The 23719-nt window shown below is 38.7% G+C and overlaps 1 protein-coding gene across 1 annotated transcript in view; it reads right to left on the bottom strand.

Moving 5' to 3' along the window:
- The window catches only part of FAM91A1 (family with sequence similarity 91 member A1), a 29140-nt gene extending 5763 nt beyond the window's left edge, over window positions 1–23377 (bottom strand). Inside the window, exons 1-21 of the mRNA XM_082499661.1 lie at window positions 23217–23377; window positions 21246–21330; window positions 20379–20530; window positions 19413–19470; window positions 17680–17747; window positions 16515–16628; window positions 15534–15624; window positions 12487–12549; window positions 11316–11422; window positions 10409–10447; window positions 10204–10316; window positions 9183–9301; window positions 8649–8761; window positions 8378–8464; window positions 6865–6997; window positions 5996–6144; window positions 5405–5539; window positions 3160–3273; window positions 2167–2239; window positions 741–890; window positions 124–231 (exon numbers count right to left, since the gene is read on the bottom strand). Of these exons, the coding sequence (XP_082355787.1) occupies window positions 124–231; window positions 741–890; window positions 2167–2239; window positions 3160–3273; window positions 5405–5539; window positions 5996–6144; window positions 6865–6997; window positions 8378–8464; window positions 8649–8761; window positions 9183–9301; window positions 10204–10316; window positions 10409–10447; window positions 11316–11422; window positions 12487–12549; window positions 15534–15624; window positions 16515–16628; window positions 17680–17747; window positions 19413–19470; window positions 20379–20530; window positions 21246–21330; window positions 23217–23288 (2143 nt within the window). The 5' untranslated portion in view covers window positions 23289–23377. The remainder of the gene's footprint in view (window positions 1–123; window positions 232–740; window positions 891–2166; window positions 2240–3159; window positions 3274–5404; window positions 5540–5995; window positions 6145–6864; window positions 6998–8377; window positions 8465–8648; window positions 8762–9182; window positions 9302–10203; window positions 10317–10408; window positions 10448–11315; window positions 11423–12486; window positions 12550–15533; window positions 15625–16514; window positions 16629–17679; window positions 17748–19412; window positions 19471–20378; window positions 20531–21245; window positions 21331–23216) is intronic.
- Window positions 23378–23719: the final 342 nt, after the last annotated feature.

Here is a 23719-nt window from a genome sequence, read left to right as displayed (position 1 = left end):
AACAGTTAGCAATGATTACTGTCTGGGACAATAAGTGCAAACAACAATGCGTTCAGAGCCTTAAAACCAAGATATCTCATTGGACTGAAAATTTTTAGTACAAGCCATTTGCCATGTTTTTACCTTCAAGGCTTTGCTTGACTGCAGAATCCATTGGGGTTTCTTCTATTACCATCTCAAATGATTCTGTGCTCCCATTTACATCAGATCCTGATACTAGTTCAGCCTCTCCTAAAGGTAAAGTAATTCTTACATAAACATGCAGATGAATGTAAGTTTAGCGACCACCTGATGTAAGGAACACGACACAAGCTTTGCCCAAAGACCACACAGCTACAAAACTGGAGGAAGGGATATGGAGAAACATAGGGCCTGATTAATTTTAGGACTAAAGAGTCACTTAGGGATCCTCAACACATTTATGAAAGATTAAGTTCAGGCACATAAAACCACCAAAATTTACTTTTAATATTTTGAAATTATTCTTTTTCTTCTGTTGACTGCTCTAGTCCAGTGATTTTTAAGTCTGTATTTGCTATTTCTGAGCTAGTAACAACGAAGAATTAGGAAGTAAACCTACTACCAATAGATTTAGACTCAAAATGGGTTCCTATCTGGGTTGGATAGTATTTTGTAGAGTTCCAAAGCAAAGAACTGTAATCCTTTGTTCACCTTTGCTAAAGTGATTGTATGTGAAATTATGGTAACACAGCCAAAAAAGACAATCATTGGTAACTAACCTCTTCCATCAGAAGCATCGCTCAGCTTTCTGTTAGCGTTCTGACTTGAAGGATTCAACATCGTGACATAGCCACAAAAATGCTGCAAGTCTACTTTGTTTCTCAGTATTTTTAAAGCCGTATGAATGCCCATATTCACACGAGAGAAATCTAGTGGAAAACAACACATATTCCAGCTTACTTTATAAGAAGCCTTTTCCATAACCATATAGTTCATCTCTAGGCCAGACTAAGTTTTTTATCTGGGTTTTTCTCTCTTGTAATGCTCCAGCTTAGTGATCACGTTGGTAGATCTGGGATAACACATGAGTGATCACGGTCTTCCCACACCAAGCACTAATTGGTATTTTGTAGTACAGTAAAAGAGCCAAAGAGAAAGAAAAACACAAATAGAAGATGATCTCTCTCTCACACATAGACACATACAGACAGCAGAGACGGAAAGGTTCAGCTAGGAATTAGATGTCCAGCTCCTTCAGTGCCAGAGTCTTTTATGGCAAATTCAATACAAGCTACATGTTCCATATACTTGAAATTCTGAAGAATTAGAATACAGTATTAGAGGTTAACAAGTAGTTTCAATATTGAGTGGTTCATGCTAGAACTTAAGAGATTCTGTCTTCAAGATTTTTCACCTAACATCAAGTCGGAAGAAAACAGACATCCCAGAGAGAGCAAATATAAAAGTGACTCATTTTGAACCTACTAAAAAACTAAATTAGGAGTATAGCTGTACTTCTAGTTGGCCCAGATTTTTCTAAGTGGTAGCTTAAATAATTTTAAATTTCATACCTGGATAATCATACTTTCATGACAGCTCTCAGTTGGGAAGGCTACGGCCTAAACTACCTAAAGTTTGTGTCCTACTCATCAAGGAGCAGTTCAGAACATGCTAATTGCTGCCTTTCAAAATCAGTTGAGCTAGGCAGACTTTGAAGGAATAGGGGATTTTGCTAGCAAAGCTCTTCCTGGGGAAAAAATCTCCATAATAGTTCCTAGCGCTACTAATTAAAGATGTTTGTTCAGTTTTGGTCTCACCTGTTGTACAGTTAAGAGATGCTGAATAGAATACACAGAAGATTTATTTATGCAGTTAATAAATATGCTAGTTAATAAGAAAGTATGCACAAAGGAAGATTTAGAAGTGTTTGTGGAAGTTACTTCTTTATATCTGTGCTGGGAGAGAAGAGAAGCCAGAAAAGACATTCTAATTAGGACACAGAAGATAGAAAGAAGAAGGCCATATCTTTAAGCTCAGAACAGACTTGTCAACCATTTAAATATTCTTTTGATTTTCTCATCTAACTTTATTTGTAAGATCAAGAAAATTTGCGTTAAAGGGATTATTGCAACCTTACTGCATACGGTAATGTGCAAGAAAATTAAACAGGGTGGTGCAGAGATTACATTAAAGACAGTCAGTTACCTCCCTGCTGCTCAGCTTCATCAAATGGGAAAGGTATGTGCATTGTTTCTCCCATTCCATGCATGCCATGCCCCTAACATCAAGAAATTAAGTTAGGAACAGAAAAATATCTTCATCAACTTAGCTTAGCCCAGTCAAGTTGGTGAAACAAATAAGCAGATTATTAAAGTTCTTGCTTAGCTGAAATAAGTAATTAAATAAAATACCCCTTCTCCTCTAAAACACATGTAAGTAAACACAATGAAGTTAAACTTCAGGTGAAGAAGAGCAATTTTTCTCTCCATTTCCTAGTTAGAAACAGATTTCATAATTGCCAAGCACTTCTGGAGCAAAATGGAGTTTACACCCTTAAATACAGAACTTTTTGAAGCAGTCAAGGCTGTCACAAGTGGGCCTTTGAGAATGGGTAATTTTATGTTTGTTACAAAATTAAACATCTATTTATTTGAATGATTAATTCTGAGAGTTCAGCTGAACTGATGAAACAGAAGAGGAAGCTATTTTACTTCTCCCAAATAAAGAAACCCATTCTATTTCTGCTGTTTGTGATAAAGAGCATGTTTTGCTATAATTTACCGTAAAAGCCAAATACCAAGCATTCCAAAAAGGTGCATTTCTGGAATAACAGTTCATACTCCCAGCTACCTTATACCACTACTATCTCAAAAGCTTGTGGGCTCTTCTCTTTCGTTCCAGTTTTGTATATCTCTAACACTCTTATAAATCCACATCTCATTTTTAGCTGGCAAAACTCTATTATGTCTGCCCATGATACAATAATGCATACATAATATGCATTCAGTTCAAAACCCATGTCTTCACCACCACTGAATCATAGCAGCACTGGCTACAGAAGTTAAACATATTTTTCAGTTCTTGGCAAAAGTGTAGCTCTCCTACATTGTTTATCTCCTCTACTATGTAACAGCTTAAGTAAAAAAAAAAAAAAAAAAAAAATGCATATTTTCATCATTTATACAAAGCACTCTGTACCTGAATTAGAACAGCAGAATGTGTTAAAGCATCATTCAACATTGTGAGCACATTTGAAGTAGGAACTACTCCTGGGTCGTGACCCCAAGATGTTATTAGTAAGCGATCATAACCCTAGAAGAGAGAAAATAAAGAAAATTTACAGTAGTAATGGACTACCCAGGCACATAAAGTGAAATACCAGAGTTAAGTATTAGCATACTGTTACAATTAGGAAGTTACCACAGGTAACTATGACTCTATAGCGTTACCCTTTGTACCAATGCTCACTCACGTTCACATTCCTGATAAAGACAGAAGTTTGCCAACCTCAAACTTAAGATGCTATTTTGAACAGGAGGTGTCTGTCACCAATTCCTGTAGAACTATGTGGCCATTGCAGCAGCCTCCTAGCAAATAGGAGATGAAAATAATCCCACATAAATTTAAAGGCAAAATATAAGCTAGATAAACTAACACCATCAACAGAGAACAAAGACATATCAACCCCCAAAATACCTATCCAAGGAGGAGGGACAGGAAGAACACTGACTAGGAAGTAATTTCCTAGTTTCTCAGTTTTCAAGATTGAATTTCCCTGCATCTCTGTTACAATTTCTAGAAACGTATTGACAGTTCCCCAAGAAAATTACACTGCCAAACATTAGCAGGAGAGAAGCAGTCACACACATGAATGCAGAGGAAAAATAGCTCCAGTAAATTTGTGACAGTGCAGAATGTGAGATCATTTAGTACAAGAAAACCTGACCTATCAGGACATTGGGATTCAAGCAGTATTGAATTTTTCCAAGGCTACCACACTGAATGCTTTTTACTAATAAAAGTACACATCCATACATTTACTGGTAGTTTAAGCTAATGACGGACTAAGCTTTGAATCAAGCTCATCACCACTGATGACTGCAAAATGCCTTCTGCACTAAAAGCCTCGATTCACTTCATTCTGTTATCTTAAAGTAAGTCTTAGAAGTATCCACAAAATTTTTGAAATCAGAAAGGGAAGAGAAATGTGAAAGAGGCTTGAGGAATGGAAAATAAATCTACAAATCTTACAGCCAGAGATGACTGCTGATGTAGGTACACCTAAGAATACACATCTCTTTGAAAGCCTCCATATCATTGTAATATATTTAGCTACCCAAGTACCTATTCCAAATGATGAGATGAAAACTGTAGGGGCCTCTCTGCAATTATAAATTTGAACAATATTATTTTACGAATTTCACTGTGAGCAGCAAGACCCAAACACTGCTACGTGTCTGCTGCATTTCAAATCAAAGTCAATAGATAAAATGATTTTTGGTTCAGGCAAGTTTAGAAGTTGCCACAATCACTTCCGCCTAGGTTTGCCTAGTATACAGAACACCTAACAGTACTCCTTTGTGGCACATTTATCCCTATTAGCGTCTCAGAGACAGAATGGGAGAAGGTAGCATTCAGGCATGGGTTGATCACCTGCACCGTCTTCTGGGACTCCTTGCCAAAGCACTGTATGGATGCTAAAAAGTTAAGGGGATTTAGGACTGGAAGGAATTTGGAAGAGTAACTGATCAATGCAGGGACAAGAAATCCAGTCACAACCTCTACATACACAAAATCACATACCACTCAGGAAGTTCCAGACCAGAAAATGGGGAAGTCTGGAAAGGTCTTAAGAGGAAGTATTACATATTATGCTTATTCTTCCTACTTCCAGCTGCTGCTAGAGAGAGGCTACTGGGCTAGGAGACATTTTGTCCAACCTGGTGCAACCCTTATTTAAACTGCAGGGCGAATTACAGCCTAGAACTTCAAAGTTTCCATCACAGATTTCTACACTGGACAAACTGGAAGTGACTGTCTTAGCCATCTTCTAAACCAGACAAAGTTATATGTAGAAGTGTTCTTTCTTATGTAATACTAGAAAAAGCACAACATACTAGGTCTCTATCTTTTGATATAGCTCTTCTACGTCTTCATAACGCGCTCTAGTGATGGGTTTACAAACAACTAAAGTACCACATTTTTACACTAAAATTGAAAGGGTTGGCATCAAACACACTGGAGTCACATTGTGACAAGAAGAGAGACGTAAGTAGCATTCCTTTTTCAGAACCTAGAAAGAAAACAATCCAAGATGCTATATTACATAAAACTTGCTTCCAGAAAAGGTACATCATCTACAATGAATTATACCGCTGACTTCAACTGCATATCTTTGAAATGTTTAGAGAAGGGAGGGAGAATAAATCCATGGATACGCTACCTGAAAAATGTCTGGAAGTTTTCGAAGACGTGTTCCTTTAGAAAGCAACAGAGAGGGTGGTCCTTGTCCAGTTATATGGTAAATATACAGTTTGAACCAAACTGAACTGACTTCTGGTATCGCAGGTCCAATATGCTGAAGAGAGATTATTCAAGAAATCGGGAACAATTTAATATTGCGACTGTTATATGTACAAGTATCATTTAAGAATCAACAATTTCAAAGAAATATAAATCCGGTATTATTCTGCTACTGATGATATTCTAGATACTTAGTCCAGTATTGCAAGACTCTTGACAGAAAGGTGATAGTAAAGTATTTTCTGTGAATACAAATTCAAGAACAAAATATCTGTCATTGACTCTACTTAAACAGATAAATTGTTACTAAATTAAACAAACTTAATTTACTAAGTATTAACATTTTTCCTCACTAAACACTTCTTTTAGATGAAAAACTATTTTACTATTCTACATGCCAATAACTGAGTCACTTAAAGCGATGTCTAAAAGATGTATCCAAAACAAAGCTATTAAAAAGATATTATATTACTAGATACTGAGGGGGGGAAAAAAAAAAAAAAATTTTCACCTGGGGTGTACAGCTGCTAATAGGTCGAATTTCATTGGTGAGCGGTGCCATGGAAACCAGTAGAGTATAATTTTTGTTGAGAACTCTGCTGCAGGTAGCTGGATCTAAGCCGAGCAAACTCTCACACCGTAAGAGATCCAAGGGAAACCCTACATTGAAAATATACAAGTCTTAAATGATCAATTAAGATGGAACATACAACCCAAAATATGATTTCAGATATTCTATTATCCCGTGCTAAGCCATGAATACAATATTTTCCACAATTAAGTTTTAAATTATTGGGGTGAATTTTAATAAATCTATAAATGATTTTAGCAATTCCAGTAATACAAGGTTGTCTGGCACAGAACTACAACTTGCTCCTCACCAACTAACTGATCCCAGGAAATAAGCACAGAGACACCCATGAAGTTAGGTAAGATTTTTTGAAAAAAAAAAAATAAAAAAATAAAAAAAAAAACCACACCCTACCCCCATTAGAAGAATACACTCCCTTTCATGACTTGAAAAATGTTTGTTTGAAAGAAGAACTCTGAATAAACAATGGCTCCTTTATTATGGCATTCAGAAGCACATGGTTTGAAACCAATGTCTTCCTCAAGTTCAGCTTTTCTTGTCATCTTTACGCTTTAATCTATTGCTGTGGATGTTAAGTCCAAGTTTTGACAAACAAATCTGTGATTCAACAGGCAAACCCAGTAATGCAGGTTCAAAGGATGATGAAAAAGTAATGTTTTGGCTTCAAAATATTTTTAAACAAGTAGGATATGGACTGCTTTCTGAAATAGCAGCTTAATCAGAAAGCCAAGTCCATGGCAGACAAGTAAACAAACTTAAAAGGATTTCCTCAAAAGTGTTCACAGTACCATTATTTGGTTGATCAGGCTGTACAGCTTGTGCCCCCAGGTCTTTATTATGCCGCAAAAACAGTATTGTGTTTCTGAGCGTAAGTGCATGATCGAAGTACCGCTGCGCTTCCCCTTCACCCGTGCTTTGAACCTAAACAAGAAACAAAATAAATGCATACAAGTGGCAGTCTGTTTCCACAAGCATCAATTACAGAAAAGGAAAGATGAATAAATTAGCATTTTAGAGCTTTGCAATTGAGCAATGACCCTGCAGCTTATATACCAAGGTGATTTACAGCAACTATTAAATGAAAAGTGAGTCTTGGCCATGCTAGTCAAACAGTCAAAAAGAACACAAAGGCAACATATATAAATCATAACTGCGACTCAGTCTTTAGGTAAAAGTATTTAAACGCCCAGACATCCTGCAGCAGTCGTCCTACATAATTATAGTTGCCTTTCTAGAATTATCTTTAAAAGCTGGATAGGTTAAGCATTCCAGCATATAATGGTGGGCAGACTTTCAGAAATATTAACACCTTACTGAAAAGAAAGGGATTTCCATTGAACAAGCTCTAATGCAGGTGTGTGTATACACAGACTTGAACCAAGAGCGTACAAAGAGGACCAAGGGACTGGAGCACCTCCCTTATGAGGAAAGGCTGAGAGAGCTGGGTCTGTTTAGCCTGGAGAAGAGAAGATTGAGAGGGGATCTCATCAATACTTATAAATATCTAAAGGGCCGGTATCAAGAGGATGAGGCCAGACTCTTTTCAGCAGTGCCCAGTGACAGGAAAAGCGACAATGGGCACAACTGGAACACAGGAAATTCCATCTCAACATGAGAAAAAAAACTTCTTTACTTTGAGGGCAACAGAGCACTGGAACTGGAACTTGTGCAGTCTCCTTCTCTGGAGGTATTCAAAACCTGCTTGGATGTGTTCCTGTCCAGCCTGCTTTAGGTGAAACTGCTTTGGCAGGGGGTTGGACTAGATGATCTTCAAAGGTCCCATCAAACCCCCACCATGAAACTACATGTGAAATGTAGTTCATGAACTCACTTTGGCTCACCAAATTCACCACATTCATAGACATGCATGGCATGTCCCTGAAAGTCACTAGAGGTATAAATGAGGGGAGGTTTAGATTGGATATTAGGAAAAAGTTCTTCACCGAAAGGGTTATCAAACATTGGAGCAGGCTGCCCAGGGAAGTGGCGGAGTCATCATCACTGGAGGTATTTAAAAGACAAGTAGACATCATGCTTAAGGACATGGTTTAGTAGTGGTTTTGGCAGTGTTAGGCTGATGGTTGGACTCAATCATCTTAAAAGGTCCCTTCCGACCTAGACAATTTTATGCTGTGAATAAGAAATATCTTAACTGAACCACATAGGTTCAGTATAATAAAGTACTTGTTCTTACTAAATTGCTAAATAAGCGGTTTTACACAATTAAAATACTGGGGGGTTTTGGCCCCTTTAGCACTTCAAGTGCTGAAAAAGCAGTTGGTCAAACATGTAACAGATTACCTTTTCCAACTCCACCAAGAAGCTGTCAAGACTCTCATCTGACAGTTTCCCAACTTCAAACATAGTGACAGCATGACTTTTCAAGTTCTGGAACAACAAAACAAAGCTGTCTTAATTCCTTGAGAATGGAATGGGCAAGTAAAAGTTTTATTAAACAGAAACATTGCTTAACAACAAACAATACAGAAGTATTGTATTATATTGAAGTCAAAGTATTTTAAAGCTCTACATATTTACTCTTGGCATGATACATTGAATAATTTTGACATACTGGTGAAAGATTTCCCATCATTAAAAAGGCAGTGAGAGTAGAATCAAACAGGAAGGCAATACGCTTTGTGTGTCCACTAGACAGATTCAGGCTGCTCACGCTGGCTGTTTCAGCTAATAAAAAACAAAAATAAGATATACGATCACATTTGTTTTATTTAAAAATAAAATTATCACGTTTAAATCAAATCTATTAAAAAAAGAAGAAAACCCGTTAGTTATTGTCATACTGAGTAGAACAGAATTCCCTTGTCACTACTAAACTACAGATTGACCTAATGCAGAAGCTGGTATCTTTGTGTCCATTGATATCTATAATACATCAGCCTCATCTTAAGAAACAAAGCTATTTGGCTAAAGATTTTTAAACCAAAGTAGACACCACCTCCCCCACTATATATTCCATATGAAAAAAAGTGATCTACGCAATCTGTGTTTTACTTGTTTCTAGACCCCTTTACAGCCTATGGCACTCTAGAAATAAATAATAAAAATAATTGATCCTAATGTATTAAAATTTACTGTTAGTGCTAACCTGGATCATCTTGACTGTTGGTATCTGTATCTGTGGCTGATGACCCAGCTTCCTGTATAGGACTTCTGTTTTCCCCACTGTCCCATGAAAGCAGCATCTTTTGAGGGTCCAAAGTACTCCTATTAATGTGAATTAAAATCCACATCTATCGGTCACGGTAGTACCAGAGAAGTATCTCTGCCTTCCACTGCTAGCAGTCCATGCACAGGCATACCCAATTCACGCCTTTCAATGCTCCTAAGCCCTAAACCAGTCAAGCTTGATGTCCCTCAGAGTCCTGCTTTAGCTTCAGCAGAAAAGTTTATCTGGGGGGTTGAAAATACCAGATTTTGAAAAAGAAAAATCAAAACCACCATCGTTGAAGAATCCAATGGAAAAAAAAGCTAATTCACTTTGTTTTCACAGTCGGATTTAACATTAAAGAAAACTCAGAGCAGTCATTTTAAATGGCTTAATAGATATTGAACTAAAAGTGCCTGACAATTCTTAATTAATGCAACTTGGCACTCCAACTTGGAGAAGTCTTTGTTGATTGGTAGTAACACCACTTTTCCAGGATCTGATATAGATATACATACATGCGAGAGTGTCAATGACAAAACAGCAATGGTACCTGAGAGCAAGCAAGTAAACTTTATGTATATATTCATTGACAGCAGTGCCAAGAGACTTTGTTTCTGTACTAGCACAGTAACAGCTGTTATTTCTGGCTGCAGGAGTTTAATGAAAATATACCCCTGTCTGTTTCAAAAGTGAGCAATTAGGCATTTAAATGCCAAAAAGCCAGTACTAAGTAACAGCAACAAAAGTAGTACATTGAACTTACAGGCTAAATTACCAGTCCTTATCCTCTGATTAAAGAGAGGATGGAGTATTCTTCTCATTATAAACATCAGAAAGCCAAGTGACATTTGTTGTTGCAGAAGTTAAAGAATGCAACCCATAGCTTTATAATCAGATTTTGGTTCTAGTTTCTCTTCAATGAGAAAAATAAGCCTTGTGAAAGAATTGAGACACTTACTTCAGTCTGTTTACCGAAGGAACATTCTTCCACGATGGATGAAGATTATCCAGGTTTATTACTTGGCCTTTTTTATGAGCAAAGCCTAACCGACAATACATGGACACAGCATTCTAAAGAAACACACACACATATAATAAGGAACCAGGTTGCAAGACAGTGAACTTTCCACATCAAGTTCAACAGATGCATTATACACACATACCTTTACTAAAGATAAGTCAATCTGTAGGACATTTGCAAGCTAAAAAAAAAAAAAAAAGAAAGAAGAATCAAGAATACAGTATTAACAATGCAGGGTAATTCAGCATTTGTGGGCTTCTGCATCTTTTTGTTGGTTTTCTTTATTTTTAAACCCAGTCTGTACCAGTAGGAGCAATTTTGTTTTCATTGAAAGTGATGGAAAGAGGGGATGAAGTCTCATAATTGTCCCACTTGAAAGCATGCAAAAGAAAGATGAGGTTATCTTCCACTGTGTAATTTCTAGGTTAATCATGTATATCAGAAGACATGCAAAGAGGAGAACAAATCCTGGATATCTTTAATGGGTATTTTTCAGGTGCTTATTCACCATGTTTTGAGAATAAGACCTTATGAAAACATATTTCTAATATTAAAATGATAATTACTTATGCAAAAGTTCCATTCCTACTTTAAGCCAACATCCTTCATGTTTTCACTGCCAAAGAAAAAATTTTATTTTTTTTATTTCACCCCAGCAAAACTCACTCTGTTCCAGTTCTAGCTCATATAAAATAGTCTACATTAGTCACCCTCATGTAAATTCATTTCCGCTGATGGAATTGTTTCACTGAATTGAAAGTACTTCTTCAAGCCTGAAGCACTACAAAAGTTACACTCAAGATAAAAAAAAAACAGGTTGGATCTTAAGCCTAGCAATACTTCTAAATAAAATCACTTGATACCAATCCATATTTCTCCCTTAAGTATTTTCAGCAGTGTGCTCTGGGCCCTGTCAAGTTTTCCATCTCATAGGATGGTTTGGGTTGGAAGGGACCTTAGAGATCATGTCATCCCAACCCCCCTGCCTTGGGCAGGGACACCTTCCACTAACCCTATGTCAGGGAGTAACCGGGTCAAGTTTTACTTACCTCTGCCACATTAGTGTGTTCATCTATTGAAACAAATATCTTGTACAGGAGTGTTTCAAAGTAATCACCTTGCACTCTGTTCATCACAAAACCTTCAAGTGGTGGCACTAAAAAGAAGAATTACTTGCAAAATTACAATTCTCTAACTAGTATTATTAAACTGAAACTGCATAAAACCAGAAAAATAAATTTACACTTATTTAGTTTTCATGGTACCTGTAATTTTGAGGATTTTCTAGTCACAAAATAAAAGCCTAAAGATCGTATACATGGTATTTAAAATTCTCGTGCTCCTTAAGTAATGGTTGCTGGTGTGTTTTCTTACAAAAACTAATGCCACTCTACCTTGCATCATAATCTTGCAGCCTCCAGCTCATCCACTACAGACAATTTCCAGTCACCCAGCCATAACATGATTTTGTAATGTGTATGGAGATTAAATCATGGCTCTGAAGTGAGACACAAAAAAAGCCAGTCCCCATACACACTCTGTAGCTGAGACTCCCAAAGCTATTACCTCAGTAGTATCTCTCTTGTACTTAGAGGACTTCCACTTAACTGATCTCTACTATAGCAATGACAGGTACTTCTGCATGGCCAGGTTCCAAATGATTTATGTCTTTGCAGATTACACTGAATTCAGAACCCCCTGAGACCTAGCATAGCATGAGCTGTTCAAAAGGACAGCCATGTGTTGTGCTCGTTTAAGCTCCTACACAGTTCACAAACTCAGCACATGACTAACTGATGTGACAAGACCACGAAGGATGGAATTGATATCTATAAAAAAAGTTGCATCTGTCAAGAAAATAGGAGTCAAAAAAGGCATCCTTTTGGCAAGGCAACTATGTTTCTCTATGCTATTCTTCCTTTTCATTACAGACATATAGGAAGGTACTTATTAATTCATGTCATGAATCTTTAAAAGAATCTCACCTTACCTAAATATGTATACAAAACAAGAAAATATATGAATTTAAGTTGAAATAAATCCTATATACAATAAAAACAGTGTTTTAATAGGGTGAAAAACATTTAGTCCGGAAAAATTTTCATAGTTCAAATGTTTTCTTTAAGCACAGAGACAAGCAGCTTCCAAGACAGACAATTACATGATAACTGAAATAAAACCAAGAAAACATAAGTACAATACCATTAAGTATGTACTTACCTGCTATACAGCTGTCATCAGATATTGGTACATCAAGGTAAATAAATCCTTTGTTATACAAACCTTTATAAATAAAAGCACATCATTTTAGAAAAAAGCATTTTCCAGAGTATTAATGATACAAAGTAGACTTCCCCATCAGCCAATTCAGAATTTAAAGTAATTTTTCCTAATAGCCTCCACAATAGAATATTACTTTGCAATGCATGGATCAATAAACCATATCTAATATTAAACAGGTGCCACCCTAAATCAAAGTTCTTTACTTGCAGTCTGATGCCACCCACTTGGAGCTCTAAAAGTACTTTCAGGACAATAGAGGACAGTAGAATGACCACAGATTGAAGTAGCAACATTTGACAAAGACGAGTGTGTCCCTGCTAAATGTCAACTTAGTTTTCACCATCATCACTGTACTGTCAAGAAGTGGTTTGGTTTGGTTTGGTTTTTTATCCTAAATTAGTTTTGTCAGCTGAAGATGCTGGCTACATTTTGGTTCTGCCTAACTCAAGCTGGAACTTACAGACTTCGTAGCAAGGATACAAACTAAACCACATCAGTTCTGATGGTCCTCACGTGTCCTTCCCACGCATCTTCACAAAAAGCCTTTTTTACACAACTGCAAAAATAAATTCTGGGGCATCTCAGCACAAGGCATCAGCAAAGCTGCAGCAGGTACAGAGGGACACTGCATACAGTGAGGATAATAATATAGCAGATTTTAAATGACACTTTCCCCACACAATATCAATTTGAGTGCTAAGCATCTCAACTGAGTTCTGCAGAGTAGATAAGCCAAGGAGAAGTTTTTAAGGGAAGGGCAAAACATTTCAGCATGGTTCCCTTTAGAGTCTAAGGTTTGTAACAGCTATACTCTAATAGTAAAGCACAAAGCTAAATTACACAGTATAAAATAAGCCCAATTTATTGTCAGTGGTTCCTTGTGTGTTAACCAAGACCACTTCATCTACACCATATTCATTACTGCAGGGAGCAAGTGTACCAACAACCCTCAGGTGAAGTGTTACTAAACACCTGAAGTAGAAATGTCAGGATGTTTCACACACACACAGAGCTCAGCCCAGCTATAGTGTCTATGTGTGTATCTATAGTATATGTAGTAAAATTACTACACCCAATCACTTCTTAAATGAAATGCCTGCATTAACCCAAAAAGTAACCTAAATTCATGCTGATACAACTGCTGTTCAGCACAGGCAGCGACATATACTCAGCTATGCAAACTAGCTTTAATGGACGTTGCAAGCCATCAACATGCTAAGAATGCTTTTCACTGTCTCTCATTCAGATTCAGCTCTCATAGCTGATACATCCTTATTTACTATACCTGAAACGTATTGATGTCATCATAGTTTGGACTAAACAGTCCTCTTTCCCCATTAAATCCCATCCTACTGGCAGACCATTACATTAATCGTCTGTACATTCTTTTTTTCCCCATGAGTTAGGGTAGAAAGGTATGCTAGATCCTTCTAAACCTACTAAACCTGAGCTGTAACCCTCTCCACAAGCAACACTAGGCCATGTTGGGAGAAAGATCATGAAGTGCTTTTGGAATTTAAATTTTCTTCAGCCCTATACTGTTTCAGATCCACTCCAGAGCATGAAGTTCACCTACCTCACTTTTTTTTTTTTTTTTTTTTTTTTAATATTTTTGTTCTGCTTCAGTAACAGGCAGTGGAATTCTGCCTCAGTATCTTAGGAAAACTACAGTGCACAGCTTTGATTGCTTGTGGTATACCAAGCATTTACAGACAGACTTCTTAAGAAGTTTGTCAGTGATTTTGTACTCCCTTACATAATATGATTTGTCTATAATACTTGTTATGCTGAAATGGGGACACACATGGAATCATGGAATCACGGAGTTTCAGAGTTGGAAGGGACCTCTAGAGATCATCTAGTCCAACTCCCCTGCTCAAGCAGGATTGCCCAGAGCACATTACTCAGGACTGCATCCAGGCAGGTCTTGAAAATCTCCAGAGAAGGGGACTCCACAGCCTCCCTGGGCAGCCTGTGCCAGTGCTCTGTCACCTGAACCGTAAAGAAGTTTTTCCATGTATTTGAACGGAACTTCCTATGTTCTAACTTGTGCCCGTTGCCCCTTGTCCTGTCACTGGGAACCACTGAAAAGAGCCTGGCTCCATCCTCCTTCAACCCACCCTTTAGATACTTGTATTAATAAGGTCTCCCCTCAGCCTTCTCTTCTCCAGGCTAAAGAGTCCCAGCTCTCTCAGCCTTTCTTCCTAAGGGAGATGCTCCAATCCCTCAATCATCTTAGTTGCCCTTCGCTGGACTTGCTCCAGCAGTTCCCTGTCCCTCTTGAACTGGGGAGCCCAAAACTGGACACAGTATTCCAGTTGCAGCCTCACCAATGCAGAGTAGAGGGGGAGAATGACCTCCTTTGACCTACTGGCCACACTCTTCCCTATGCAGGCCAGGATTCCATTGGCCTTTTTGGAAACAAGGGCACATTGCTGGCTCATCGATAATTTACTGTCTACTAGGACCCCCAGATCCTTCTCCTCAGAACTACTTCCCAGCAGGTCCACCCCTAACCTATACCATTTTTCAGTAACAGTTGCAGACCTTTGAGAAAGAAGACAGCCCCTTAGATTTAAGGCCCATTTTTATGGTGTTCAAGCAGTACAAAGTTATAAAAACTCTCCTTCTTTGAAAATCAAGGAGTGAAGTTTTACTACTCAGGATTACCAAATCTGACATTTTTCATTTCAGTTTCAGCTTGTCCTCATCTACACCCCCCTCCCCAACAATAATAACTGACAGTTTCTAATGAAAGAATTTGTTGAATAAAACAATACCAGAGCAACAGCTGCTAATGGCTTATTGTTAAACTATTTACAAGATCTCGACTGCTGTCTGTACAAGCTCTTGAGTATTTTCTTCCACCTCCTCTTATGCTTCAACTATCTACATCCCCTTTTATTCCTAGTTTTCAGACACTGCTCTCAGAATTTATTGAGCAAGGCCTACAAACAGAAAAGCAATGTTCATTAATAACTTACTGTGAACTACATTGAAGTCTAATGAACCAGCAAGCTGAGGACCTGAATCAATTATCTTATCAATAGCAGACTTCTCCGATGTAGTACAAATCTATGTAAAAGAAATCGTGTTAGCCTTTTGTAGCAATGAGTCTAAGCAACTTCCTTAGTATCACTCAAAAAAAATCCCAATTTGGCAAGTGAAATCCACAGTGTAACAGGTTTGCTCTTTAAAACTTCCAAACTGAGTGTTCAACCACACAACTGGAACCATTCTAGAAAGAGGTCCATTACAATATCAAAGTAATGTGCTTCAGGTTAACTACTCTGGGTTGATGGGATGTCAGAATATAAGTATCCACTGCCTAAGATATTCCAAATAGTAGCCAAAAAAAAGATGCCATCACTGCTTTAAGTTTGTTCCAATCTAAACAAAAGACTTACACAGAAAGAATTAAATCGAGATCAAATGACCAGCTGACTGTAAAAAGAAACTGTGAGAATGGAAGTAGAATAAGGATGAAACATTAAGTCAGCTCACAAATTTTTCCTGTGCAAACAATGAAACAAATAAGGAGACATAAGGAGCAGAAATAATGAAAATATCTATCAACTGAAGTCCAGTAATATTCTGATTCTAATGATAGTGAAGGGGAAGATTCAGTCAAAATTGAGCTGTCAGGACTTAAATACCAATTTAAGAAAACATATTTTGTTGCTTGCTCCCTACAAAGCACATTATCGCACACATTATTTACCACAGATTGGTTGATGCAAAACCACCTCACTGTACATAGTGCAGAAAGTACAAAGAATGGAGAGGGCAGAATATATAAACAAATAAAACATCACAATTTCCATTAGTTCCAATCTCTATTTCCATAAAAGAGTTGTTATAAACCTGCAACGTAATCTTTGTTTATTCTACACAAAGGGACGCCCCTGTTTTCAGGGACTATCAGTACTCAACCAAAATTAGAGATGCGATTCATACTAAAATACCTTGATGTCATCCTCAGTGATGTACCCAGACTGCACGACCCACCAAGCTTCTATAGCAATCTCCACAGGTTTCACAGGTAACAGATCATGAGCTGTTTTCCTTCTGAAAAATTTCTGCAGTGGTACAGTCCATTTGAGATAGTAATAAAGAGCACTTCACATGTGCAGACAGCAATTTACCCTTATTAAATTGATTTTTACACACATCCATTTTTAAGTACATTGTCTTCACAGACTGGACATGCACAAATACTTGTCATTTAGTAAAAGCTTCCCTCCTCTCTCAAATCATGTGAAAACGGGAAGGGAAAAAAAATATTTGCATCTGATACTGTTAAGTCTTCCCATAAACCCATATATTCATTCATATTGTATGTGTCACTAATTAAAAAACACACTGTTCAAACACATTAGGATCAAGTTCAAATTTAAACTATTTATGACATTTTCTAACCTGAACAGGTAAGAGTACAGCAAACAAAGTATACAAATGGGGCACTTTAAAGAAGTTCAATGATCTTAAAAAAAAATATTTAGGAACATTTGATTTACTTTAAAGGACAAAGTACCCCACATTCTCAATAAGCACTGTGCTAAAAAACCACAATGAATTTCAGTCCAAGAAAGAAAAACCGGAGGGTACTGTTTATTTATAGACCTGAACAGCTTCTCATCCATTGTACAGCCATTACTTTCCAGTTCACACTATCAACTTCATGTTTTGCTGAGCACACTTTTGGTTGAAGGAGCACTGTGAAGCTACTGCAAGAGCACTTACGAGTTTCCTGAAGAAAGGAAAGGAACTGTTGCAAACTAAAGGGCCTACTTTTATCAACAATCATTACAGTGTTTTCCACACATGCTGTTCACATGCAAGGATGCCATAGAATAAATACAGCTCTGAAAATATATGTTTGGGGTGTGGGGGAAGACGTAGCACTGAATATCTTTTTCTTTAGTATACTTTGATTTTAAGTTAAAAAGCTCTTCATTACCTTCAGGAAACACAATATAATTAGCAATACACTATGTCACATTCAATTAGCCATACTATTAAACTAACAAGATCCAAGACATTATTCCATTCTTCATTTCCTATGAAATAATAGCAGGGGTAGGGAGGCAGTGGAGAAGGAAAGCGAGAGAAAATTAAAGACAAACTTACTTTTGAAGACCTACATTGGTTCATTAGATCTATGTACTGGTTTCTTCCTATACCAAGAAGTCTTAGACCTGAAAAATAAGTAAGGTTTTAGTTCTCAAGAAAGGTTTAAACTGAAGATACATAAAACATTCTTCAAAGAATCAGACCTACTTTTATAATAATATCTTTAATTACTCTTTCTTGCCAGAATAAAAGAATAGTTATAGGAACTAAATGCAGTTTCAACTGAATTTGACAGAGAACCATGTGCATCTAAAACCAGAATCCATCCCCGTTCATTTACTCTGTACAGGTTAAAAAAAACCCTTATCTCCTATCTCTCAAGTCATGGGGTAGCAGGGAATAATCCAACCCCTTTCTCTCCTACACTGACATCAACAGGTAATAATGTTTCAAATTAACAGAACTAAAGTTGTACCAGATTTTGGTCAATAATTTTTCTTCCCCTCTAATAAATCCCACACCAAGCACTGGATTAGAACTCTAAACTAAGAGCACAAAAGGCCACATAAACCTATAAGGAAGATGATTAATATCTAGTTGAGCTAAACTGAATCAGAATTTAATTCTATAACCTCTAGCCATCCATTAAGCAACTATGAACAGATACTGGAAAACTACTCACTAGTTTTAAAACAGACAGAATACAGATTAAGTCCAACTTTCTAGTTTGACAGTTCTTTTTATGATAAGACGTTAATAAAGATGTTTAACTTAATTATGCCTCAGTAATTGATGTGCAGCCACTGCTAAAATAACAGAATTATTAGGGGAAAAAAAGAAAAAAAAACAAACAGCAAAACCTTTCCTCTCTTCATACTCCTGAGTAACACTAGGTTTCCAACAAGCTACATGGCACTGAAAAAAGCTTTTCCTGATCTGTTTTCCCAATGTGAATATTAGAGAGGTAAATTAGTACAGTTAACTGACAATATACTTTAAAAAAAAAAAAACACCACACAGAAACACCCCACCAAACCGTTTTCAAAAGTTGCAGGCTACTCCTCACCTGACTGCACACTATCCTTAAAGAGAACTATATAAATTCATACCAAAGGTGTATCAATAACTTCTCAACCACAGGTTTGATTAACACCATCCCTATGCCAGGGATAAGACCTATCAATACGCTGTTGCTCTTACTTTGTTCTCCTCCAAGTTCAATGGTTTTGCTTTCCTCCTGATCTCCCCACCTCATACCCACAACAGTCTAACAGAGAGCAGGATAAAAAACCTAGCACATCCATGAGTGTCATAAAATACAGGATCTTCTTCTTTCTCTTTTCTGGTACTTCACTCCTTGATCCACACTGATGCTAATTCACAAGAGTGTTAACAGCCTTTCACTGTCTTCCCAAAGCTTTCTGCCAAACACATGCCAAAAAAAGCACTAGGAGGGACCAGCAGCTCAGCTTGCCGCGGCATAATGGCCAGTAAGACTTACCAGCCAGAAGTCCAAGCAAATACGAATGCAATATGCAATACAAGCAAGGATGGAAGCTGCACAAGGTTTTGCACCATTCCTATTTGTTCTCAAACTAGCTCAATTCCAGTGCTGGCCATATGGACAGAACTCCGTATGGAGAACACATGCTCCTTAAGTCACTATTTAAATGTTTCTACACCTTCATTCATACACTTATGTTAAAGCAAAAAGATGCCCATAAATCGGTTTTCAGAAGCTCCTTATTTCCAATTCACTGAAAGCAGTGATGCAGCTAGGTAATACTTACAGTCAGCAGCAGTGAAGTTGGGTAACGAATCGTAGCTTTTTTCACTGTTCATTATATCCTTAAAAAGACAAGAAAACTTAGTTGCAACAAGTCATCATTTCAGAGAAGCAGGTCCAAAATTCTCCCTCCCTCCCTTTTTTTTTTTAAGAACAAAATGAAATTAAAACAAATCTATGAAAGTTAATTATGTTATCAAACTTGTCAATTACTTGATTAATCATTACACAATAAGTTAAATACATAAAAAGAGACTTCTGTTTAACATAAGCTTTACAAAGAAAAATGCTAACTGACAGAATAATAAAGATAAAATCCTGTCTCTGTCTTCACAAAAAAAAAAAAAAAACAGCACAAGGAATTGCTAACAGTAATAACAGATTAGTTGTTAGCTTATTCTGTTATGTCTGCAATCACTATACACAAAATAAACAAAGCACTTCTGATATCCAATGAAAATAAAAGAAAGTTGCCAGAGTACTGATGGAAAACAGAACCATCTTTGTTCTCAAAAAAGGATCTGCTTCAAGCTTTTGAAAAACCTTCTAATATGGTTAAGTGTCCTTTTAGAAAGAGAACAAAAAAGAAAATAACCGTTCAAATGTACTCGGTTTTAAAAATGGAAATTCTCTTTGTTTTATTAATCTAACAGTATGAGCTATTTCTTTTACAGTTTGAAGTGAAGAGTCCCAGTCTCAAACATCAAAAGAGAAAGCCTGGCCTCAGAGTGAGTCCCACCCTTGTTCCACATGACAAAGTCTAGCTCTTGAACAGCTTACAGGGCAGAAGGCAAAAAAACTGCAGGTACAAGTATTTGTCTAGAAAGTTTCCTTATTGTTTTGTTACTTGAACGCATAACCTACCCAAAAGTGAACAAACTACATGACACTGCCTCATATGCATCAAACAACCATCACCAACATCTCTAGAACAGAAAGCAACGTATTCTCACCATAGTTTTGTACTCACCTCCATTATGCCAGTGTAATATGAAAATGGTGTTACCCTTAGACCTTTTACCATGATGTCAGACAAATGATAAGGGTACAACATGAGATGATCTCGACTGTATTTTAAAAGATCCTCATAATATTTACGTTCGTCTTTCTTGACATGCTTAACTACAAAGGGGAAAAAAAAAAAGTTACACTGTTCTATGAAGTTCAATTTAAAAAAAAAAAAAGTGTTACAACAAAAGCATTAAAAATACTATAGTGGTAACTGACAGAAAATGAAAAACAAAATAAAGGAGTGATGCAGGGCATTCAGCATCCAGGGATTTCTACATATGATACCAGTACTCTCAGAGCCTTAGCGACAACCTTAGAACAGGGCAGATTTATTTTATAGGTTACCCAGAAGTGGCCCATTGAGAGAGAACTTGTGCAGGCCGTAGAAAATTATCTTTTAATTCTTGAAACTATTATCTACTTTGGGAAGACAAACAGATGCCATCAATGCAAAATAAATTGAAAGTCTGCAAACAAGTCATAGCCAATAGCTCATGCATGTCAGGGCCACTGTCTGCATCTCATCTAGTGGCAGGCTTTATTTTATTAGTCAAATCCTCTCTTAACATCTCAACTTCTCAGAAAATGGTGGCATAACTACAGCAGGAATTCAGTTCCACCTGCCCACTCAGTAACCTTAAAGATCACTTTGCTACAAAAGCTGCCAAATGGACTCAAAAGTCAAGACTTTATCATTTAAAAGTATTTATTTTCATATAAGGAGGGACCTTAGAATAGGGCTAGTTCTTGCAGTTTTACAGTAAAGACAAGCTTCCATACAGAAGATTTGGGTTGCAATTACAAGTTACTTAACTTCTTAACTCACCTAAGTTATTCCGGTATCGTAACTGATTGCGGATGCTGTAGAGTACAACCTGCCTTTCATATTCCCGCTGAGAGTTTCCAAGACCCTTGAAAACATAAAGGCCTTTTAGCTGACACGCACAAACCCCCTTTTAGTTAACTACTGTGAAGCGTCTTATGAGAAAACACATGCAGGCAGTTGTCATTACACAGGGAGTCACCGAGTTCAATACAGTGATGGTACCTCCAGAACAAGGTCAAAAGTATCTTTAGCTAAACAGGTATCTCTACATGGGATGCAGATTTAAGCAATAATCTTTAGTTGTTTTTGTTTCCTAGTACCATTCTGATAAACAAGGGAGCATCTAATTCTTAAATCAAGGGGTTTATACCATCTTTTAGATGACATGAAGCATCAAGCATTTTACCAAGCATTCAGCGTCTTGCAGCCTTGAAGAATTGCCCAGAATTAGCGTAGCATAAACTAAGCATGGTAAATGACATGTGACGCTTCAATTACTGCACCTATGAAGCTCATAATGGAAAAAAATGACGAAACAGCTCAAGTTGTAGCTTCACACAAGTAAGGCAATCAAGTGATCTTAGGTCACAAGATTAAGGCATAAGCACAGCACATTACTTGACTATCATGAAAGAAGATAAAAAGAGAACTTTGGTTGATGTTTTAAATGCCTTATTTCAAAAACTGACCCCTTGAAACTCTTCATATTACTTTTCTATTCTGCATCTGCAACAAGCAACTTGGGTTTTGGTTTTCTTCCTTTCTTCCTTCTTCTTCCTCATTGATACTTGTATTAAAATAGACCCTTAGATAAAAAGGTACTTTACTGCATATATGGGATAAACAAGTAAGTTGCACACATACTGCAGAATCAGGTATTAGAAAAGAAATATCTGATACCACAGACAGGGTCTATAGTTGATTAAACATCCAAAGAGGGATCCAAGTATTTGCTCCAAGTACAAAAATATTAACAATTATCCTAACACTATAGTAAACAAAACAGTATTCCAGAAATTACATTAAAGTAAATAATGCATTAAATACTAGTATGTTTTCTATCCTGAATCATATAGCCAACAGTATGGCATTCAGCTGGGCAGGTAAAGAGAAATCATCCTTCAGCTTCTGAAGTCTCAAACTCAAGGAATTCAACTACACAGGGCCTGCAGCCACTACTCATCCTCTCCATCCTTCCTTTGTGCACGAGTAGCAATTGTTTTTCAGCATCTGCTTTCAAGCAGCATAAGACTTTTGAGATGACAGCATCCCCTCGACTTGACACAATACCTCCCCTCTGCTGTCAGAGGTCCATTAAACCCGGCAAGTAAAAATTTCATGAGGTTTTCTTTTCCACAAGCCACTCAGTGCAACAGTTCCCTGGCTACCAAAACACGGGGCTGCGCAAGTCTCCGATGACACCTGTCCTGGTTCAGCTCACACTGTTCAGGGGTTGCACGGGGGATACCCACCTCTGCTGGTCTTGCATCTGCACAAGCTGATAGAGGACCCCCACATCTGCCTCTGCCCACAGAGACCCCAAACCACCCTTACATCACCCTCTCCTCACAGAGCCCTCCCCCCAGCACACACGTATATCCCCGACTCATATCCAGACCCCACACCGCCCTCATATCCCACTCTCCCCACAGAGACACCACACACGCACATCCCCCCCTCTCGCACAGAGGGATCGCACCCCCCCCATTCCCACACAAACCCTCCTCATACCCCGCTCTCCCCACAGAAAGCCACACACCGCCCCCATCTCCCCCTTCTCCCCACAGCCACACACCTTCTCCCCCCTCCCCCCCAACAGGCAGGCGACCCGTGGCCCCGGCCGCCAGCCTTCCCCCCCGGCAGGAAGGGCTGAGTCCTCCCCGCACACGGCCAGGCGCCCTGCCGCCCTCCCCTTCCCCGGGCCGGGAGCTCGGCAGCCCGGACCTTGCCCGCCCGCCGACCGGACAGCACCTGCTTGACGCTGGCCGGCAGCCGGCCCCAGGGGTAGTTGTGGCGGATGTGGAACTCCACGTCGACGTTCATGGCGAGGAGGCCCGGCCGCGCCGCGCGGCCCCGTCGCCGGGAGGCGCTCCAGCCCAGGGGCCGCCCTACCCTCGGCCCGCCACCGCCACTGCCACCACCTCCCGCCCGCCGCCGCTTCCGCGTTACGCCTCCGGAAGCACCTGCACGCGTCAGTTCCGGCGGGACGGGGAGCGGGGCAGAGATCACCCCGGGATACGGCCGGGGGGGGGGGGGTGCGGCTGCGCATGCGCGGAGCGGCCAGGGGCGGCACCTCAGCGGCCGGGGGCGGCGGCGGCCTGGAGGGAGTCGGGAGCTGCTTTCCCGCCCGGGAGAGCCCCGGTCGCCCGCTTCTTTCCCCGGTTTCGGCGGGTGGCAGGGGAGCGCGGCGAGGTAGTTTCGGTCGGTGTTAGTAAGCTGCTGTAAGCGGGGGCGAGGCCTCAGTCGCTGCAGCA

The sequence above is a fragment of the Vanellus vanellus genome (genome assembly GCF_965231255.1).
Source record: "Vanellus vanellus genome assembly, chromosome: 2".
NCBI lineage: Eukaryota > Metazoa > Chordata > Aves > Charadriiformes > Charadriidae > Vanellus > Vanellus vanellus.
This window is presented reverse-complemented; position numbering and strand designations above follow the sequence as displayed.